At 43.9% G+C, this 20,866-nt stretch overlaps 3 protein-coding genes across 11 annotated transcripts in view; 1 reads left to right on the top strand and 2 right to left on the bottom strand.

Moving 5' to 3' along the window:
• Nucleotides 1-3,694, bottom strand: part of DDX25 (DEAD-box helicase 25) — a 34,823-nt gene extending 31,129 nt beyond the window's left edge. Inside the window, exons 1-6 of the mRNA XM_002708616.5 lie at nucleotides 3,536-3,694; nucleotides 2,923-2,989; nucleotides 2,635-2,676; nucleotides 2,028-2,163; nucleotides 1,263-1,355; nucleotides 1,047-1,149 (exon numbers count right to left, since the gene is read on the bottom strand). Coding sequence (XP_002708662.1) covers nucleotides 1,047-1,149; nucleotides 1,263-1,355; nucleotides 2,028-2,163; nucleotides 2,635-2,676; nucleotides 2,923-2,989; nucleotides 3,536-3,598 — 504 coding nt within the window. The 5' untranslated portion in view covers nucleotides 3,599-3,694. The remainder of the gene's footprint in view (nucleotides 1-1,046; nucleotides 1,150-1,262; nucleotides 1,356-2,027; nucleotides 2,164-2,634; nucleotides 2,677-2,922; nucleotides 2,990-3,535) is intronic.
• Nucleotides 3,695-4,675: 981 nt separating this feature from the next.
• On the top strand, nucleotides 4,676-14,450 carry PUS3 (pseudouridine synthase 3). Of its 6 annotated transcripts, XM_008259598.4 has the most exons (5): nucleotides 4,800-4,889; nucleotides 6,084-6,138; nucleotides 10,971-11,390; nucleotides 11,504-12,069; nucleotides 13,535-14,450. In XM_008259598.4, exons 3-5 carry the CDS (start codon nucleotides 11,016-11,018, stop codon nucleotides 14,034-14,036), a joined length of 1,443 nt encoding a protein of 480 aa, XP_008257820.1. In that variant the 5' UTR covers nucleotides 4,800-4,889; nucleotides 6,084-6,138; nucleotides 10,971-11,015; the 3' UTR covers nucleotides 14,037-14,450. The 6 variants fall into 6 exon arrangements, with proteins under 6 accessions (XP_008257826.1, XP_008257806.1, XP_008257820.1 ...); XM_008259604.4 differs by lacking the exon at nucleotides 6,084-6,138 and having other exon boundaries at nucleotides 4,676-4,814; XM_008259584.4 differs by lacking the exon at nucleotides 6,084-6,138 and having other exon boundaries at nucleotides 4,749-4,889.
• On the bottom strand, nucleotides 4,803-19,600 carry HYLS1 (HYLS1 centriolar and ciliogenesis associated). Of its 4 annotated transcripts, XM_008259617.4 has the most exons (5): nucleotides 19,444-19,566; nucleotides 17,767-17,875; nucleotides 16,529-16,578; nucleotides 10,087-10,204; nucleotides 4,803-7,885 (listed from the first exon to the last, which is right to left on the bottom strand). In XM_008259617.4, the coding sequence occupies exons 4-5, from the start codon at nucleotides 10,098-10,100 to the stop codon at nucleotides 6,958-6,960; spliced, it is 942 nt and encodes a 313-aa protein (XP_008257839.1). In that variant the 5' UTR covers nucleotides 10,101-10,204; nucleotides 16,529-16,578; nucleotides 17,767-17,875; nucleotides 19,444-19,566; the 3' UTR covers nucleotides 4,803-6,957. The 4 variants fall into 4 exon arrangements, with proteins under 4 accessions (XP_008257839.1, XP_008257845.1, XP_008257847.1 ...); XM_008259623.4 differs by lacking the exon at nucleotides 17,767-17,875 and having other exon boundaries at nucleotides 19,444-19,595; XM_008259625.4 differs by lacking the exon at nucleotides 16,529-16,578.
• Between the last annotated feature and the right edge of the window lie 1,266 nt (nucleotides 19,601-20,866).

Raw genomic sequence — 20,866 nt, 5'->3', positions numbered from 1 at the left:
TTACAGAGGGGGCAGAGGCAGAGAGAAAGAGAGAGAGAGAGATCTTCCATCTGTTGGTTCACTCCCCAGATGGCCACAATAGCTGGAACCGGGCCAATCCCAAGCCAGGAGCTTCTTCAGGGTCTCCCGCACAGGTACAGGGGCCGAAGGACTTGGGCCATCCTCTACTGCTTTCCCAGGCAATAGCAGAGAGCTGGATAGAAGTGGAGCAGCCCGGACTGGAACCAGCACCCATATAGGATGCCAGCACTGCAGACGGCAGCTTTACCTGCTACGCCACAGCGCCAGCCCGAGAGCGCCCTGGTGTTCCACACAGCATTCATTTCAGTGGAGACGGGAGCTCAGCTTGTCAATAAGTCAGCGAGTGAAGTTCGGAGAAAGAGGGACAGACTACCAGATGTTTTTCATGCGTGAAAACTAGACTAAGAGAACCGCGAGCTGGGCGACAGTCTTTGTTCAGTCACTCTGACTGTGCAACTTCAGCAGACACTTCTTACCCCAAGCATCAGCTTCCTTCTCTGCTAAATCGGTGAGGCGGACTAGATGAGCTCCTGGCCCTACAGCTCTATGGGATCATCACTGCATGCTTACTTTATTCCAAGAACAGTGCTAAAAATGGACATTGTTTCACTGCGTCTGCACAATAATCCTAGGAGATAAGCATCCACTCACCCATCATTCATGCATGCAATGCTAATTAGCGATTTCTACGAGTTAGGCATGCTGCTAGGACTCAAGGGTGAATAGATCAGCTGTGACTTGTGTCTCCTGAAATGCTTTGCAGACAGGGAAACAGACCCAGAGAACTTGCCTGAGACATTTGGCCAGCAAATGGAAAGGCGAGGATGGGCACCAGCTGCACTGTAGAAGCCTGTGTTCTGCATCCCTGCCCCATTCTGCTGCCCAGTGCTCTATGATTTTATGGAAGAATGCCTATTCTAAATATAGTATCATTGTAGTAATCACATAATTTCAGTAACATCACTTATTACCAATATATCACTGGCATTATGAGGATTCCCATCCTTCCTTTGGTCTTTCCTTACCTGTGGGAATAGTTCAGAGGCATTAACTCTACTTAGCATTGCCAAGACAAAGGCAGCTGTTTTTCCTGTTCCAGACTGGCTCTGTGCTATGAGGTTCTGGGGTCTGCAGAAGAGAGGAGACCACTGGACATAAACTGAATACAAGAACTTAGGCATAAATTGAAAAGAGGAGACTAAAAATAACCAAGGTGGAACACCACTGCCCTGGAAACTCACGGATGTGCGAGCATCATGGGGAGAGCCATCTCTTGGATTTTGGATGGTCTGTTAAATCCCATTGCATAGATCCCTTTCAGTAACTCTTCCTTTCTGTCAAAAACAAAGACGATCACCTGGAGCCTAGAGTTTCTCAGCAGCTTCAGAAATGTAGACTTGAAAGATGAATTCTAAACTCAGCCACTTTGCAACTGAGCTTTAAAAATATTTAGAAATACATCATTCATACCCTAACTCCTGGGCACGTACAATCACGTCTGTGCTGCTGAACCCTTACGCTATAAGCCCATGCTATGCGCAGTGGTAAGGGTCCAAAGTTGAACTTTGTTTTGAACAACAAAGAAAAAAATTCATCTGATAAAAGGAGCATACCAGTTTTCTTCAAGACTTATTTTCTGCATAAGCAGACAACGATGTGACATTTATTGTTTAATTCTTTTTCACAAATGGCATTGATGTTTGTGTCATTAATGCTCTTGTATCTGAATTCTGGTATGGAGACCAGCAATACGGCTGTATCTGTTTTAGCAATTCTCCCTTATCACTGCAAGATTAAAATCTTTTACCACAAAAACATGTCATTTTGCTAGGCAACTCAGGTACCCTAGCATTCTTTGTGCTATATTTCAACTGCATGTAAAATGTATACATTTTATTTTAATACTGAGTTTCAGGAAACCCGGATGGTTTTATTACCAGCAGGTCAGTTTGTTCTGGGTTGTGCTTTCCAGCATTTTCCCATACTAAAAGGGTGAAAATACTCACAGTCTCAGCTCTTCAAACGTTTTTACTGAGTAGAGTGGAGAGCTAGGATCCTTTTGTAAGACTTCAACTCGGTGACTGGATTCTACCAAGGACTGACGGATTAACTTGTTTAAGAGTGAATTAGCTGCCAAATCCACTACAACAGCAAAAAGAAAAGTGGAGGACATCAGGACTCCTGAATGGCCATCTAATCACCTGGTTTCTCCCGTTCAACAGTTAAACGGCAAGCAGTTCCCTTTATTCTCATCTGTCATATAAAAGAAGGTTCTAGAAAGAATGACATAGCACCGAGAATTCATTTTTGAACGAAGATCTAGCATCTTATGCTCTGCTATAACACCTCAAGGAAGCCTACATCTACAGGAGACCTATTGTTCCTTGTCAGCTGGGAATTTCAATCCATTAGCTGTATATCCAATTTCAACTTATTTTAAATACGTACATCCCAGTCTTAATTTGGTATTTCTTCTGATATTCCCAATTCATAAAGAAAACAGAAGCAAAGTCTGTTGTTTGCTAACGGAGATTGTATTATTCATCCAAATTGTAAAAATGATAAACCAAAACAGAATGTATTATGATACATGCAAATGAATTAATCTCCTACCTACATCTTCTTCTTCATTTTCATCTATGTTAATAGAATCATCTAAAAGGAAGAAAGACAAACGATAATTGTAAAGATAAAGGCTGAACAGATATGTAAGGTGCAGTACGCCTATTTTTCTTCTTGTTCATAGAGCATATATTGACAGGAAGAGTCATTTCATGAGTAGGATGATTGGAAAAGGTTTTGAATGAACAGAACCAAAGTATTTCAATAGGCAAGGACATGATGAAAGCAGTATTTCTAAAACCAATTCAAGCCAATCTGATTCACTCTAACAGCACTCACCTATGTCTGGGACTGTAGTATTCTTAACACCATGAAGGTTCTTCCGGGGGTGGATGAGGTTTGAAAACTAGTGAAAGACACAAATTTCAACCCGTATTAGGAAATACACCATCACGCAGCCCAGCGCTCCCCTACAAAGGTGCTGGAAGGGGTTCAGGAAGACCACTGCCACACGGCTTGCTCTGCAGTGTTACGGGGCAGGTCTCCCATGTGAAGTATCCTAACCAGGTAAATTCCCCTGGAACAGGCCAGATTAAGTGTGGGCGGTACCTGGGGGTCACACCACCACCAAGGAGAGGCTGACTAGGAAAGCAAATCGGCAGATTTAAGGAGGAAGCCAGCTCAGTGGTCAAGTTGGGAATAGAAAACCAGTCTAGTCGGGACTACCAGCTGCTTTCCCTCCCTGGGTTTCCAGGTGTCTTCATTTTGTCTGTCCAAACCAAAGGTCTTGTCTCTCCCGGGGTCTCCTTTGGCCCTCTTCCCACATCTCCCCTCTCCCATTTGACACCCACTCCAAACGCGAGCAGGGCTCCCCCTCCCCACCCCAGCGGTTTCTCCTCGGGGAGCCCCTGTTCTAGCCCCCACCCTTCGGCCCTCCCCAGGTGGCGGTTACGTGGCTGTTCAGCCGCTCGCTCTCAGCCGCCCCTGCGTCGCCTGCCCAAAGTAACGACGCCATAGCTGCGGTGGCTGCTCCCGCCCCCAGCACGTGCTTCCAGCACAGGCGCGAGGCAGCGCCCGGCCCCACCCGGCGTCCAATGAGCTTCCTCGGGGGGCAGGCCTAAGCGCCCGCGCCCACCACCCGCGGGGCAGCGCGCAGGCGCCTGAGGGTTGGCGCGGGGTGGGGGGCGGGGAGACCGGACGGGGAGTGGGGGATGGGGGCGGGGGCCGGGGGCGGAGCCGGCTGGAGGAGCCGCGTTGATCCGCGCCCCCGTTCGCCTCCGGGAAGGCCGCGTCTCGGGCTCCAGGGTGCGGATCTGCGAGCCCTGCCTCCCCCAGCCCCACAGCCCCTGCCCAGGCCGTCCTCCAGGTGGAGAGTGTCAGGCTCTCGCCTTTCTCCCGGCACGGTCCCGCCTCCGCATGAGAAGAGGTACGAGAGGCTGGCGATTGCCAAACGGCAAGGACAAGGTGGCGTTGGGTTTGATGCACGAATTCCAAGGCGAAAGTTGAAGAAAGGAAGCGGTCGCTCAAGTTCCTACTGCTGCTCCCGCCCCGGGTCCCTGCGGTGTTCCCGAATGCGGCGCCGAGAAAGCTGCTCTTTCCTGGGCAGTCTCTGCCTTCCACATACACTCGCATCGTCGGGGATCGATCCTTTGCACTCGGACTGCTGAATCTGCACAAAAGGACCACATCTTTTCCCTTTCTGGTGGAATTTTGGGACTCGGGACGGCATCTGTGAGATTGGGGACCGTTGGAGAAGCCCGCACAGAAGACTGTGGTCATGATCTCTCCGTGGTGCTGAACCACACGCCTGCAGCCCTGCTGCGCCTCACCCCGAGCGCTCCAGCCGTTTCCTTTTAGCCTTTCCATTTGGATTCTAATAGCAAATGTTTCTCTCAGCGGTAACTTTCATTTAACTAGCACAAGATTGGGTCAGACCTTCAGTCTCTGAGTTTTCGCGCAAGAGTGGCAGACATGGAAAGCGTTACTATCATTTTAGCGCAGCACTGTAATGTCTCGTTTTATTCTTGTTCTACCCCAGGCTCCAGATCCTGCCTCGTCGCAGGTAAAGGAGAAACCTTAGGGTGGGCTCCGCGTCCAGCCCGCTCCCCGGCTCTCTCGGCGCCCTTTCTACAACCGTGGACTACATGTCCCAGGAGGCTCCGCGCGCGCGCCGGCGGCGCCCCGTGACGACTTCCGGCCTCGAGCCTCGCCGCGCGGACGGCGTCGGGACGGTACGAGCGGGTTTTTCCGGCGGGCGCCGCTCTGGGCTGTGCGGAGGAGCTAACTCGTGGACATCTACCTGAACGGTTATCGTCTTTTTTTTCCCCCGCCCTCTTCACATACTTTGGTCTTTTCAGGAAAGTGTTGGTTTATGCAAGTGGGGCTTGAGGCCATGGAATTTTCTTTCTGGAGTTCTCCGGGCAGAAACGCTGCGATCGGGCTTAGTTGGGTTTTCAGACGGCCCTGGGACCGTGGAGTTAAACTCCGCTTCCCTAGTTAAACCCGTTTGTCATAAAAATAAACAGAACTCGGATCCCTGCAGTCTGTGGGGTTGGGGGGAGCCGTGGCTATCTGCGGACTTGGTTCAGGCGCGATTCCTGTTTAGTATTGGTGATCTTGGACGTTTCTGCTTCTGGGTTGAAATGTTTATCACAGTAAATGCTACCTCTGGCTCTCCACTAGTTCTGGTGTTCTCGAGGTTAAGCTTTAATATGAAAAAGTTGAATGACGATGGCTGCTCTATAGGCGAGGCTTAGGGTGCTGCCTCCCCTCTGGCGCGTTGCGAGCCTGGGAACCCCTGCACTTCGCCATGCAAGCGGTGTCCTGTGCTGGAGGAGAGGGTCTTGGGCTCAGGGCTTTCACCAGGAACTGGCCTTGGGAACAGAGTCACCCCAGGGTGTCCTAGTCAATAAAGGGATTGAGCTAGGGAGCCACTTAGGAAACTGATTTTGACAGTAATGAACTTTGAGACCAGATAAAGAGGGTAATAATGTGCCTGTGAAGAACACGCAATTAGAAAAATTTTAAGAAAACTGGTATAAAAATTAAAGGTACATTTAGGCCGGCGTCGCGGCTCTATAGGCTAATCCTCTGCCTGCAGTGCCGGCACACCGGATTCTGTCCCGGTTGCCCCTCTTCCAGGCCAGCTCTCTGCTGTGGCCAGGGAGTGAAGTGGAGGATGGCCCAAGTGCTTGGGCCCTGCACCCCATGGGAGACCAGGAGAAGCACCTGGCTCCTGGCTTCAGATCAGCGCAGTGTGCCATTGCGGGGTGAACCAATGGAAAAGGAAGACCGTTTCTCTCTCTCACTGTCCACTCTACCTGTCAAAAAATAAAAAGTAAAAAAAAAAAAAAAAAAGTGCCTAGCAATGGAACTGGGTGACTTTATGAATTATGTAGCTTTGAATATTATGGACAAAACCTAGCAGATAGTAATGGTCAAGGTCATATATGTTAAACAGCTGTCCTCAAATAAGCAGACTTTTTGATCTTACTTTTCAGGTCTCAAAATTCTAAAACTGGTAATTTCCAGATTTTAGATGTTCCTCATTGCATTGTAAGTATTAACAACAAATAAATTTCAAGAGATGCAGACTTAGTATTTTGTTCTGTATCTAAACAGGCCAGATTTATTTTGGTATTTATGACAGCTTTTTGAAATTCTATTGCAGAGTAGGAATACCCTTTAAGTGACAGCATAATTCCTAAGTCAGTCTGGCAAATAAAGCATGGTATTCTGGAAACAGTCTGGGGCAAAATGTCACTGAGCTAACTGAAAATGAGTTGGAATTCTGTCTGTCTCACACGGCTACCTGAATTTACTATATGCATAGGAGGGGGTTGTCTGTGCTGTTCTCTTTGGGACTGTGTGTAAAGGGCAGGTTGTTTTGTTTGTTCTTATTGCCTGTCATTTACCTGGTGAGAATGCAGTAGGGAGTATGACCAGAAGCAAATCTTGTTCCAGGTTTGAGATCTTACTTTGGGAATTATTTAATAAAAATGAGGTTGGAAGCTCATGCATTTCCAAAATTCTTTAATAGATAAGACTAATGCCCAGCAACTTAAATATATTAAAACACAGCAGTTCACATTGGCTCACATTGGCCAAAGAGCATAAAGAAATGGTGCTTACAAATCTGACAAAATAGAAAGGCTATGCCTGTTCTTTCTCTGGAATGATTTATCCTATAATTGCTGAATTTCAGAGTGGTACTTTGGCATGTTAACATGATGTACAGCTAGGAAGGACCAATGATGGGTAAAGTCCTTACTCTGTGTAATGTTCTGTGGGTTATTCAAGTCACTTCTTTCCATTTAAGAGAGACATTAAGGCTACTGCAAACAGACCTGTGAAAGGAGAGACAAGCAAACCAATTTATGAAGGAGAAAGAGGAAAGGGAAGCTTCCTGGGCATGACACCATTTGCAAGGTCACAACGAATACCCCAACGGAGGGCAGATCTTTTCTTCTCAGTTGGTACTAGATAATTGTTTGGCACATATATGTGCTGAGGCTTGGACTGGGGCTCTGCTCTATAAAGCATCTGCTCTCGGACCTCCCAGCGTAATTCCTTCCTTTGATCTTCACCAGGTAATCGCATTGAGTCCCAGTCGCGTTTGTACTCAAAATATCGGGCTACGCGGTCTATCTTGCCCCGGTTTCGGCTTATCTGGTCCAGTTTGGGGAGAATAAAGGACTTGGGTCTGCTGGCCACAATCAGGTCTTGTTCATAAGCTGGAGGGCCCATTCCTTCTCTTTGTAGATAGCAAATGAGCTGATCTTGAGAATTTCCTTGGTATTCATGTGGTAGATTAAATTTCTGTGAAATATCAATTGGGGATTCCCGGTCTTCTTGGAACTGCAGATTCATCAGCCTTTGTCTTAAGTCGCAGAGATACAGATCACTCTCTGTACCAGATTCTGATTCACTGACAATTGACTCATCTGTCACTAACACTTCCCCATCTGGCTTTCTCCGTAGTACTTTTCTCTTCATTACTGGCTTTCTTAGTCTTTGGGAGGCTTCCGAGCCTGTTTCTGAAGTGTTATTACTTTCTACCTGGGGGTACTGCAGTTGCACAGGAAGAGTAGTTCGCTTCCCTGGGGTTACTGAGGCTTTGCTGTAGGGATCATACTGAGTAGTTTGGGCTTCTCTCCTGACATCTCCCTCACCTTGTCTTGCACACATATGAGTTAAAGCTGTAGCAGCTGCTAAAGTTCGTTCTTCTGGATCCATATTGGCCCATGTTTGTCCATCAGGTCCCATGAGTTCCTTCATTGCTTCCCCTACACTGTATGGCCATCTGCAAGAGATAACAGTGGTCAGTTTTTCTGAAAATAAATTCCTACCTCATATATTACTCATTCCCTTTTCTCTGTTTGATGACAAAAGGTAAATGAATAAGGCAATCATAAATTCAGTAATTATAGTAAGATAGTGATTAGTACAGAGTAGTATTGGCACAATTTGGAGGAGGCAATTACTCAGCTCTAAGGACTCATTACCTGCTTGCACTGTCACTGCCTGGCCACCTTTAGTTCCTAAGATAGAGTCAGCAAGTTCGGGCATTAAGAAAAGCTCCAGACTACCTGATAATGAAGCACACTCCTTAATGTGCAATATGTAGCAGGTACTTTGTACTTTTTGTAACATTTCACTTTCAGAGACAGTTTCTTATGCTTTATCCAGAATTTTCCATATTTACATGTATACTTTTTTCTTTAATACCAGAAAGGAGCATAGTATAATATAACCCTGTAAACCTTAAAGGTAACTGTAGTGACCAAGTGATATCAGCACATAGACTTCATTTTGTTTAAAGTTGCTTAGAATTCCAGTGTATGGATCTACTGTAGTTTATTCAGCCAGTTCTGGTATTTATATAATTTAGATTCAATCGTTTGTTAAAAACTAATGTTAGAATGAAAATTGTGTAGGTTTTTACATACTTCTGCAAATACATGTGGTTAAGTTTCTAGACATAGAACCAGTGGGTCAAAAGGTACATTTGTGTTCAACTTTGAGAAGTGTTGCCAAAATGCTTACCTCTGAAGAAGCTGTGCCAACAATGTAATACAGTTTATATCTCTACCTACTCTCCAAAATGGAACTCTGTCATCTTTGCAGTCACTTCCATGAAAAAATTCTCATATACTCCTGAGTAAAACTGAGCATCTTTTTGTACATTTATAAGCCTTTTTTCTTTTTGTATGAAATGTTTCATCTTTGTCTATTTACCTCTCTGGTTTTTGGACTTTTGCTGAACTGAATTTCTCATGAAAACCAATTTATTTATTAGTGAAATACAAGAGTACTTTAAAAATCATGGAAAATGCATATTATTTGTGCATGGACTTAAAAATATTTTTGCACTAAAATAAACTGTTAATTCAATTTTCCATGAACAATCTTTGAAGTACCTTCGTATATTGGGTTAGTCCTTTGTCACCATTCATTTTTTTCTTCCCAGTTTTTGTTTGTTCAATTTTTATTGTTATTTATTTGAAAGAGTGACAGGGAGAGGGAGAGCAGTAGCAAGGGAGACAGAAAGGAAGTGGGGGAGACAGACAGATAGATATTATGCACTTGCTGGTTCACTCTCCAAATGCCTGCAACTGTCAAGGGTGGGCCTCACACATGGGTGGCAAAGGACTTAAGTACTTGAACCGTCATCCAGTGTTTTCTGAGGTGCACCAGCAGGAAGCTGGACTGGAAGTAATCAAGGACTCAAATCAGCAATATGGGATGCCCCAGTTGCAAGCAGTGGCTTAACCTGTTGGGAGCCATGATACTCACCCCTGTTGGTTCACTTTTTTTATTTTTTGATGAAAGAAATTTTTATTTTTAGGTGGTTAATCTTCTTTTCTTACAGTGTTTTACTTAGATATGTCTTTCTCCAAAAGTATAAGAAAAAGTTATAAATCATGAAATATTTCATTTTTTTTACATTTAAACTTTTAATCTACCTGTCATACAGAAACTCAAAGCGCAAAAAACTAGGTGAGTTCCCCTAGAATAGTAAACAGAGTGAACCTTCAAAATGGATACATATCTTTTGTAACTAAAGGAACCATCAGATCATTGAAATACATACAAAGAATTTCAACACTGGCATCTAAGTGACATCAGACTCTTGTAACTTAAAAGTACAGAAATCTTTTTATTAGAAATGGTACTATGGGGCCAGTGCTGTGGTGTAGTGGGTAAAGCAGTTGTCTGCAGTGCTGGCATCCCATATGAGCAGCGGTTCGAGTCCTGGCTGCTCCACTTCTGATCTTGCTTGCTGCTTTGGCCTGGGAAAGCAGTGGAAGATGGCGCCTGTGTGGGAGACCTGGAGGAAGCTCCCTGCTCCTGCAGCCATTTGGGGGGTGAACTAGTGGATAGAAGACCTTGCTCTCTGCCTCTCTCTAATTCTGCCTTTCAAATAAATAAATTAACTAAAAAAAAAAAAAAAAAAAATAAGAAATGGTACTAAATTCAGCTTAACAAGTGATGCCTAATTACCTTTTTTCTGCCATCCAAATTGCTTAAAGTGAGAAAATCTTGTTTCCAAGTTCTACATCCAATGTGAAATATAATCATTGATACGTTTCTTCAATTAGGCTAGCTTCTATTGTACCACCTGTAAGACAAAACTGAATATTAGAAGAGAGTAGAAATAAATCATAAATCACTGAAATAATGGAAAGCAGCAGAAACTCAAGCAGACTTAAATAGCCCATAGAGAAAAATCTTATATTTAGGAAAACTAGACAAATATGAGGAATCAAAAGGAAATGTTTTGGGGAGAAATATCAAGAGCATCAGTCCTCAGTCATCTCAGTTATTATTTTTTAAATATTTATTTATTTGAAAGGCAGAGTTACAGAAAGAGGGACAGATGAAAAGAGAGGTCTTCCATCTGTTGGTTCATTCCCCAAATGACTAGAATGGCTGGAGCTGGGCCAGTCTGAAGCCAGGAGCCAGGAGCTGCTTCTGGGTCTCTCATGTGGGTGCATGGACCCAAGGACTTGGGCCATCTTCCATTGCTTTCCCAGACCATTGGCAGGGGGTTATATTAGAAGTGGAGCAGTCAGGACTTGAACTGGCACCCATATGGGATGCCAGCGCTGCAGGTGGAGGCTTAATCTACTATACCATAGTGTTGGCTCCCATCTCAGTTACTGAACAGAGAAATAAATTCCACACAGACATTTCCTCCAGGTTTTGACTATTTTAAAAACTGACTGATCTGTAGTAGTTAAGCTTATGCTTGCATCCCTGGGAAAGCAAAAAAGTCTGCATTCTTTGGACCTAAAATTAAATCTTATACACTATTTAACATAGTGATACTGACATCAACAAAGGAACAGGCACTGAAACTGATATTATTTTGCTGTCTCTTTCAGGGAGGAGGACCTGTATGATTTGTTGAATTCTGGAGTCGTAATATCATGGCTGAAAATGACACAGACAGAAACCAGACTGAGAAACTTCTAAAAAGAATACAAGAACTGGAACAGGAGGTACAAAGACTTAAAAAGGAACAGGGCAACTATAAGGACTCAAACATTAGAGAAAATGCCTCAGGAACTGGAAAAGCTAAGCGTACATTTGATTTCAGTGCTCATGGCCGAAGACATGTAGCCCTAAGGATAGCCTATTTGGGCTGGGGATACCAGGGCTTTGCTAGTCAGGAAAACACAACCAATACCATTGAAGAGAAACTGTTTGAGGCACTAACCAAGACTCGACTAGTAGAAAGCAGACAGACGTCCAACTATCACCGGTGTGGACGAACAGACAAAGGAGTTAGTGCCTTTGGACAGGTAAGGGCTAGCATATTATTTCTTAAAGCAAGTAATACCAGAATATTCTCATAGTAGGTAGTAAGTATAGAGATTTGCATCTCTGAAACAGTCTCTTTCTCTTAATTCCACAGGTAATTTCTCTTGACCTTCGTTCTCAGTTTCCAATGGCCAAAGATTCAGAAAGTTGTAATTCAAAAGATGAAGCTAATGATGTTGCTGAAGAGATCCGTTATACCCACATCCTCAATCGGGTGCTCCCTCCAGACATCCGTATACTGGCCTGGGCCCCAGTAGATCCTGGTTTCAGTGCTAGGTTCAGCTGTCTTGAGCGGACTTACCACTATTTTTTCCCTCGTGCTGATTTAGATATTGTGACCATGAATTGTGCAGCCCAGAAGTATGTTGGCACCCATGATTTCAGGAACTTGTGTAAAATGGATGTAGCTAATGGAGTTATTAATTTTCAGAGAACTATTTTGTCTGCTAAAGTACAGTTAGTGGGCCAGAGCCTGGGTGAGGAGAGATGGCAAGAACATTTCCAGTTATGTCAATTTGAAGTGACAGGCCAGGCATTCCTTTATCATCAAGTGCGCTGTATGATGGCTATCCTCTTTCTGATTGGCCAAGGAATGGAGAAACCAGACATAATTGATGAGCTGCTGAATGTAGAGAAGAACCCTCAGAAACCTCAATATAGGTGAGTGGAAAAGCCAAAGAAAAAAGTCCCAAGTAAGCCTCCTCTCTCCCATGATTCATGATTGTTTAAATAATTGATTCTGCTTTCATACAGCTTTTAATCTAATTTGTAGGATGTTATGAACATGTAGAGGGGAGCAGTATCTTCTGATTTTCTCTTATTATTTATCCCATTGATAAGGGAACAGGTGTCTGGACCAGACTCCTTAGTAAAAGGACATTCACTTCTGCATCTTTTTTGGTGGTGGTTTTGGTTTCTGAATTTATGTTAGAAAGTTTTGAACAATTCAAACTATTCATGTTAAAGCTTGCTTATGTTGCATCAAGTAATCATTCTACTGTACTTTTGAATCTCCTAATGCAGAAGAGGCAGAAAGAATATAGTAATATTTTTCTTTGGAGTACACGCTAAGGTCAGACAGATGCTAGTAATTCATTCCTAAGCTATAAGAATCTAACTTTTACTCATAAACATTTGGGATGTCATTAACAAATTTGAAAATACCAACAGTTTTAAATTTTATAGCATGAAGGAGCTTCATCAACAAGTCTAGATGACTTGTTACACCACTATCATTCACCTAATATAAATCAAGTCTGTGTCAGGTTGAGCCATTTGTTGCATTTTTATTTCTCTGTAATTATAGGAAGGTGGTTCAAGGGTAAGGAATATACATTTTTTTTTTAAATAAATTCCAAGCACTGTGAAATACTTTTTTTTTTTTTTTTTTTACAGTCAGAGTTAGACATTGAGAGAGAGAGAGAGAGTAAGGTCTTCCTTCCCTTGGTTCACCCCACAAATGGCCGCCACGGCCGGTGCGCTGCGCCCATCTGAAGCCAGGAGCCAGGTGCTTCCTCCTGGTCTCCCATGTGGGTGCAGGCCCCAAGGACTTGGGCCATCCTCCACTGCCTTCCCCGGGCCACAGCAGAGAGCTAGACTGGAAGAGGAGCAACCGGGACAGAACTGGCACCCCAGCTAGGACTAGAACCCGGGGTGCTGGCGCCACAGGCAGAGGATTAGCCTAATGAGCCTGAAATACTTTTTTATTTAAATTTAGTTTTTTGAAATGCAGAGTTACAGAGACAGAGATCTTCTATTCACTGGTTCATTCCCTGAATGGCCATAATGGCCAAGCGAAGCCAGGAGCCTGGGAACTGCCTGTGGAATGGGGGCCCATGCATTTGGCCATCTTCTGCTTCTTTCTCCAGTGCCAATAGTAGGGAGCTGGATCACAACAGAGCAGCCAGGACTTGAACCAGAGCTACATGGGATGCTGGTGTCACAGTTGTTGGCTTACCTTGCTGTGCCATGATGCCAGCCCCAAGGACAGTATTTTTTTTTCAAGCTGTTAAAGACTCACTGTCGACCAGAATGGGTAACCCCCTCTACTCCCAACCCAGTTCTCTGGATGGACTATTGAATGGCTGCTATGTGTTCTCATACTGTTTCTTCTTTTTGTCTCTAGTATGGCTGTAGAATTTCCTCTTGTCTTACATGATTGTAAGTTTGAAAATATCAAGTGGATCTATGACCAGGAGGTTCAACAATTCAATGTCACTCACCTACAGCAACTATGGGCCAATCATGCTGTCAAAACTCATGTGTTGTACAGCATGTTGAAAGGACTAGACTCTGTTGCAGTATCTTGTGGGACAGGGCCGAAGACAGATGGAGTGATAGAGTGGAGAAATGTGACACCCCCTGTCATAAAGCACACCAGCGCCTTTGTAGAAGGAGTGAAAATGCGCACATATAAACCACTAATGGATCGTCCTAAATGCCAAGGATTGGAATCCCGGATCCAGCATTTTGTACGTAGGGGACGCATTGAACACCCACACTTACTCCACAAGAAAGAAGCAAAAGGCAAAAGGGACTGTAATGACACACATGAAGAGGAGAAAACTGTTTTGGAGAATCCAACAAAGAGGGTCTGTGTTGATACAGAAATTAAAAGCATCATTTAACCATAGAAATATCACCAGGATCTAGGATGCAATAACCAGCTAGTGGTAGGAAGGTAGAAAGGAAATACAAAAGTAATATTTACTGCAGGAAGTCCTGGAAATTCCTATGATCATCTCTTGTGAAAAAAGACTTTAATACTCTCTTAAGGAAATTCTTAAACACGAGTTCAAACATCCTCTCTTCTTTGTCCAAAAGATTTAAGAGATGAAGGATGCAAAAAGCAACTGTAAAATAAAGACGCACATGTGCGCATGCACTTGGAAACCTGTGCCTTGTGTTCAGATCATTAGAAGCCTGACCTTGCTGGTGTATAAAGCACAGAAGCCTTTCTTACGAAGCATATAAATCTGCACAGGTTGGAAAACTCTATGAAGGACCATAGAATAAATGTTTTAGGCTCTATGAACCATAAATGGTATCTGTTGCCCATTCTTTTTTACAAACCCTTTACAAATGTGGGGAAAAAAAAGCATTCTTCAGTCATGGGCCACAGTATTTTCCATCCCTGATCTAGTGGTTACTTTAAAATTCTTAAAAAGAGATCTTCAAGCTACACTTTGCAGAGCAAGCAGGGACTAGTTAAAGTGAACATAAAGAAATGGAGCTGTAAGTATGTCTGAGGCAGAAGGTGCAGCTTGTATAGAGTTAAAAGGTTATATCACATGCATTCAGGTACCGTAATTCAGTATATGAGGGGGATAGGCTGCAGCTCCCTCCCACCCCCATACCAAAATCTGAGGCTGCTCAAGTCATTTATGTAAAATGGCATAATATTTGCATATAGCCTGTGTACATCCTCCAGTATATTTTAAGTCATCTCTAGACTACTAACTATCTAACACAACATTAATGCTATGTAAGTAGTTGTTTCACTAATAGAATCTTAAATTTAAAATATCACTCTGGACACTGTAGATTGGAATGGAAACAAGACTGAAAGCAGGGACTAATATCAGGCTCTCAATGCAAGAGGAGATGATGGTCTAGAATGGATTTGTAGTGTGAAGAATGGATAGAGAGGGAGAGATGAATTGGAGATTAAGCAAAAGCAGAGGACTCAGTGGCTAAGTGTGGAATTCCAAAGTAGGGAATCTCTCAGGATAATTCCTAGCTTTCAGATCTGAGTAATTCAGTGACCAGTGAAGAGGTGGGGCTTTCTTGTTATCAAAGCAGAATTAATAAGGGACCCTCAAAATACTTAGACACACCTATATATATATATAGGTCTAAGTATATATATATATATATATATACACTTATATATATATATAGGTCTAAGTATATAATATATATATATTCAGAAGAGTTTAAAGCACTTTTTTTTTAAGGCTCTCTTAAATATCCTCTTTCATAAAAAAGTGAAAGAAATGAACTCAGACCTTTTGGGTCAGTAATAATTTTCAGTGTTTTATCCATATACTTACACTATATGCTTAAGAGATTTATTCAGAGCCAAGAAATAATTTTTTCCTAGCTATGTTCAGGGCTCCGGGTAGAAAAGTGTTTTTTTGGTGCAAATTTTTTTTGAAGTCTACGTATATAAAGAACTTTTGAGGGGCTGGCGCTGTGGCATGGTGGGTAAAGCTGCCATCTGTGTTGCCAGCATCCCATAAAGGTGCCGGTTCGAGTCCCAGCTGTTCCACTTCCAATCCATCTCCCTGCTAATACACTTGGGAAAGCAGCAGCAGATGGCTCAACTATTTCATCCCCTGTACCCACATGGGAGACCTGGAAGAAGCTCCTGGCTCCTGTCTTTGTATAGGCCCAGCTCCAGCTGTTGTGGCCTCTGGGGAGTGAACCAGTGGATTGAAGATTTCTCTCTTTGTCTTTCTGTAACTCTGCCTTTCAAATAACTAAATAAATAATTTTTCAAAAGTTAATGGAAAATGCCCATTATCAAAAACAATGCATGGGTTTCAGTTTTTTTTTTTTTAACACCAAAATAAACTCACTGTGTAATTTAGTTTTTTTCCATGAACTTTTTTTGAGTTACATTCCTATAGTTTCCATCCCCAAGATGCCAGTCAAGTACAACTGGCACATGGGTCAATTCAGGCAGAATTAACACGCAAATAGCAAACTGATGATGCTAAGTGCTGCTGAAGGAGGTAGACTAAAAATAAGTTCCAGGTTTAGGAAGTCTGCATCAGAAAAGTGAGGTGACCTTGTATTGAAGAGTAAGGAGGCACACATCCCAGCAAAGAGGGTACAAATATTCCTGTTCTAATGAGTGGTATAAAGTAGCAAGGTTTATTCACAGTAACCAGTGGTACTAACCAAGTTTTCTAGATTTTGCATCATGACTGCATTTTAGGACTTGGTTTACCAACACTTCATAATGCCTTTAATTTTTAAGTATGATTACTTCATCCTTTAATTTTGATGTAAAGATTCCCTACCCACTTCCTTTTTCTGTGAAATTATTGAGCATGATGGAAAAACCCTTAAACAAGTAAAGCAAACCAAAGTGGGTTTTTTTTTAAGTTCTTACCTTATTTCAGTATATCTTGATTGGCATTAGTATTCAAGTTTAAAAAAAACCTAGAAGAATAGAGTTTAAGAAATCATTTCTCATTTTTTTTATTCTTTAAAAATTTTATATTTATTTGAAAGGCAGAGACACAGAGATCTATTAGCAAGCTGCTGAAACTGGACCCAGAGTCAGGATTTGAACCCAGGCACTCTAATTTGGGAATTGGGCATCCTAACTACTGCACCAAACCACCTACCCTTCACAAGAAACCAACTCTACAGCAGTACTATACAGTTGGAAGGTGGAAAAGCCTTAACTAAGAGCCAAATATTAGTTGAGTCTGTAGAAGCAAAGGGGTTAAAGATCCTAGACCTTAAGTAAAATCCTTTCAAAGTATCAAATCTAAATGATTTAGTGACCTCATTTTTGGTAATTAACACAGAAAAAGGAGTCATCACACATGGAACAAACGAGAAGCCTCTAAATCTAACTGCAGAATCATTTGTTACTTGAAGTGGTAGTTGTGCAAATTCCCAAGTTTCTGATCCATGTTGGGAACTAAAGAAGTGTAAGAAGACAGTAAAGTAGGGCTTAGAGCACACCTCACTTTTAAAATGGAAATAGACTGTGAAATTTGAGTTTGAAGGAGGGTACTTCCAAAAGTTCATGGAAAATAGAATTAAAAGATGTTTATTTTGATGCAAATAATTTGAAATATATATATTCACATCTTTGTGGGATTCTCTGGGCTAGGAACATTTTTGACACTAAAGTCAAAACATTTTTTCTAAAAAAAAAAAAAATTCATACAGTGATTACCATGTTACTCATTTGCATTTAAATTATCACACATGGGGTAGGTGCTGTGACACTGGTTTAAGCTGCTGCTTGGGATGCTTAACATCCCATTTCAGAGGAAGGAGTCTTCTGCTACTCGGCTTCCTGCTAATGTGCCTGGTAGGCAGCTGATGATGCCACCCTCATGGGAGACCTGGATGGAGTTCCTGACTCCTGGCTTCAGCCTGACCGAGACCTGGCTGTTGTAGGCATTTGGGGAGTGACTTAATAGATCTCTGTTACTCTTCCTTTCAAATAAATAAATAAATCTAGATAGGTGTTTGCAAATAATAAAATACAGACTTTAAAAAGGTCCACATGTAGCTGTCATTTCTTTTCTTTGCTATAAAGACCTGGCAATCCTTTCTCTCTTTGAGACATTACACATCAGTAGAATAGGGAAAAGGCAGATGACTTACCAAAGAATGACTATTAGGAAGGATTAAGTTTTCCAGATGGCATTGCATTATGAATCAGAATTTTAAGCTGTAATTTAAATCCACTTCCAGCAATTTATGATGAGACAAGCTGGATGAGAATGCAAAATGTAGATGTATTGTGACTATAACTACAGAAGATTTTATGATCATGAAACTATCTTTAGCGTAAATGTTCATTAGTAGAGACTGGTTAAATAACACAAGGGTACTTTATGGGAAAATGGAATTAAAAGATGTTTATTTTGGTGCAAAAAAATTGAAAGCCATGAGTAGTTTTTCCATAATATGCATTTTCCAAGAGTCTTAAAAAAAAAAGATTTTTTTGAAAGAATTGGAGAGAGAGAGAGAGAGAAAGAGAGAGAGAAAGATTGATCTGCCATTTGCTGCTTCACTCCCCAAATGGCTGCAATGGCCCAGAGCTGAGCCAGGCCAAAGCCAGGAGCCTGGAGTTTCTTCCAGGTCTCTTGCATGGGGGCAGGGGCTCAAGCACTTGGGCCATCTTCCACTGCTTTCTGAGGCACATTAGCAGGAAGCTGGGTTGGAAGTGGAGCAGCTGGGTCTCCAATAAGTGCCCATATGGGATGCTGGCTTCACAGGCGGAGTCTTTTTCTTTTTTTGGAAGATTTTATTTATTGGAGAGGTAGAGTTAGACAGTGAGAGGGAGAGGCAGAAAGGTCTAGAGGTGGAATCCTAACCTGCTATGCCACAATGCCAGCCCCTCCAAGAACTTTTTCAAGTACCCTGTACACAGTACAATATAGCCATAGCAAGAAAGAGCATGCATCCGTTAATAATGGCAATAAACATCTACATCTGACAGAAACCTGCTGCCAGTAAATGACTAAGGCATGATCTGTTTTCAACACTTTATTACATTCCTAGTATACAATTATATTAAATGTATGTTAGGATAACCACGTAAATATCTGAGGTAAACCCAAATGTGAAGTGTTCTCTCTGACGACTACCTGTGGCTGATGGAATTACCACTATTTTCCATCTTTCTTCTGTGTACGTACTCAATACCGCTCGGATTTATTTCTAAAAACAAGTACACATACACGTCTGCATTCTGGCCGATTTATCGCCTTAGAATGAGGTCATGTTAGTGGATGGCGGCTTAGACATCGCGTTCCATTTAAACGGATTCATAAATCCACACTGGCCCCCGCCCCAGTCCTGCACTCTAAGATATCTTGATGTTCTTCTTGAGTTACTAACTAGAAACATTTTTATCATAAAGCCAGGTCTATTATCTTTTTTGGGTAGGCCCAGTTTCACCGGCTGTGCCAACGCATAGGCAAACACCTTGCAAGGCTACATCCAGGCTCCACAAAAGGTGCGCGTCCGAGGCGACCAGGTGACCAGGCTTGGTCCCGACAGTCGCACCGTCTGGCGGCGGCAGGGCTCGGTCCCCGGGCCTGGGTGGGACTCGGCCCGCACGGTCGCCGCGCATTGTGACCCGAGGGGCCGCGCAGCCCCGCGCACGCCACGGCCGGGGCGACACCCGGACGCAGAGGGCCGGCGACCCGCACTTCTGGACTGTCCCGCGGCAGGGAAAACGAGGGGCACAGGCTCCCGCAGCGGCGGGCGAGTCGCACCCGTCTCCCCGCCCGGGCCCCCGCGCCGGCCGCTCCCAGCTCTGCCTCAGCTCACCTGCCTCGCCGAGCCCGTCGCACCGCGTCCCGGCGCGCCGCCAGCCGAACCCCGCAAGTGTCGGTTAGCGTTCGGCAGCTCGCGCACGCGCACGGCGCGCCCCCGCGTCCAGCCTGCCGTTAACGGTCAAGTCTCTGAGGTTTTAAATCCCAGGAGCGAACCGACACTCTCGGCACCGCCCACCCTCTCTCTTATTGGCCCCGAGGGGTGAGCGTCCTCCATGTCTACCTTCTGATTGGTGCGTATTTTCTCTTGTCCCTCCCCGGGACTTGGGGCGTGCAGTTGGGCAGGGTCGAACCCGCCTTGCGGGCGTGTGTCGCCCGCCACAGTTGCCGCGTCGCTTTCTATGATAATGAAGTGTGGCGGCGAGGTTAGGTCTCCGCAGGGGAGGAGGTTAACTGCGTGCCGGCCCCCGGCTTCTGGAGAGGCTGTTTCAGCGTTCTGTTCGCCCCAGAACCGCTACCGAGGCTCGGTGGCTTCCGGGGGTGGAGGCGTCGGGAAGGGCCTGCTGAGCTCCGCCGACTCGGCCTCTTCGCCCTCCGGGGCCTCAGACACTTGGCTGTCTGAAGACCCCCTTCCCTCTCAGCGGCTTTAAAGGCTCTTGCTGTGTATCCCACTGCCGCCTACTCTGCTGCACCTGTAGACCACCTTGCTCCGGCACGTGCACTCGGACCCTTTGCCGAAGGGAAAACGAAAAAGGGGAGGGACCTGATGCTTTGAGGTTGCTTGGTGCCGTGCATCTCAACGTCCTCAGCGTTGGTGGTCAGGTTCAATTCACGTTGTTTCTGAAACTCGCATTTAATCCTTTGCCTCCAAGCACTGCGTAGTCCCTGCTCCTCACTCTTCCCCGCTCGGCCTTCCAGGCTGTGGAGATGTGAATGATCCCCACCCCCGGATCTGCAGTATCCCAACACTAGCGCACACAGTATTTTCTTTGCCCGGGGACAAATATCCCACGTGCAGGTTTGGTCACCATACGCCTGCGTGACTCTGTCTTAGGTATTGAGTCCACTCGGTCTGCCTTACAAGAGTGGATGGAATCTTAGCTGCTGCTTGGGACATTCAGCATCCTCTTTACTCCAACTCTCCTGGGTGGTTTCTTGTTATCTTTAAATTAAATTTCGGTCTTTGAGAACCTTTAGTAGACAGCATGTTGAAGGATGTGCTGTCATCTTTCATATCTTCAGCGATATCCTGTGTTCAAGTCAACCCTGGTTTTTGGTGAGTAAGGGATCTATTTTTTCCTAGATCTGATTTAAAAATGCTCTTGGTTCCCTGAGATCCACTGAATTTAGTACAAGAAACTTTACCGAGGCCGTGTACAACAAAGTATATGGGAGAAAATCCTATTTTTGCAAATGAAATCTCAACTTTGAAACATTTGTAATGACAAACATCAAGCATATTTTAAAACTATATAATG

This window comes from Oryctolagus cuniculus, chromosome 1 (genome assembly GCF_964237555.1).
Source record: "Oryctolagus cuniculus chromosome 1, mOryCun1.1, whole genome shotgun sequence".
In the NCBI taxonomy this organism is placed as follows: Eukaryota; Metazoa; Chordata; class Mammalia; order Lagomorpha; family Leporidae; genus Oryctolagus; species Oryctolagus cuniculus.
This window is presented reverse-complemented; position numbering and strand designations above follow the sequence as displayed.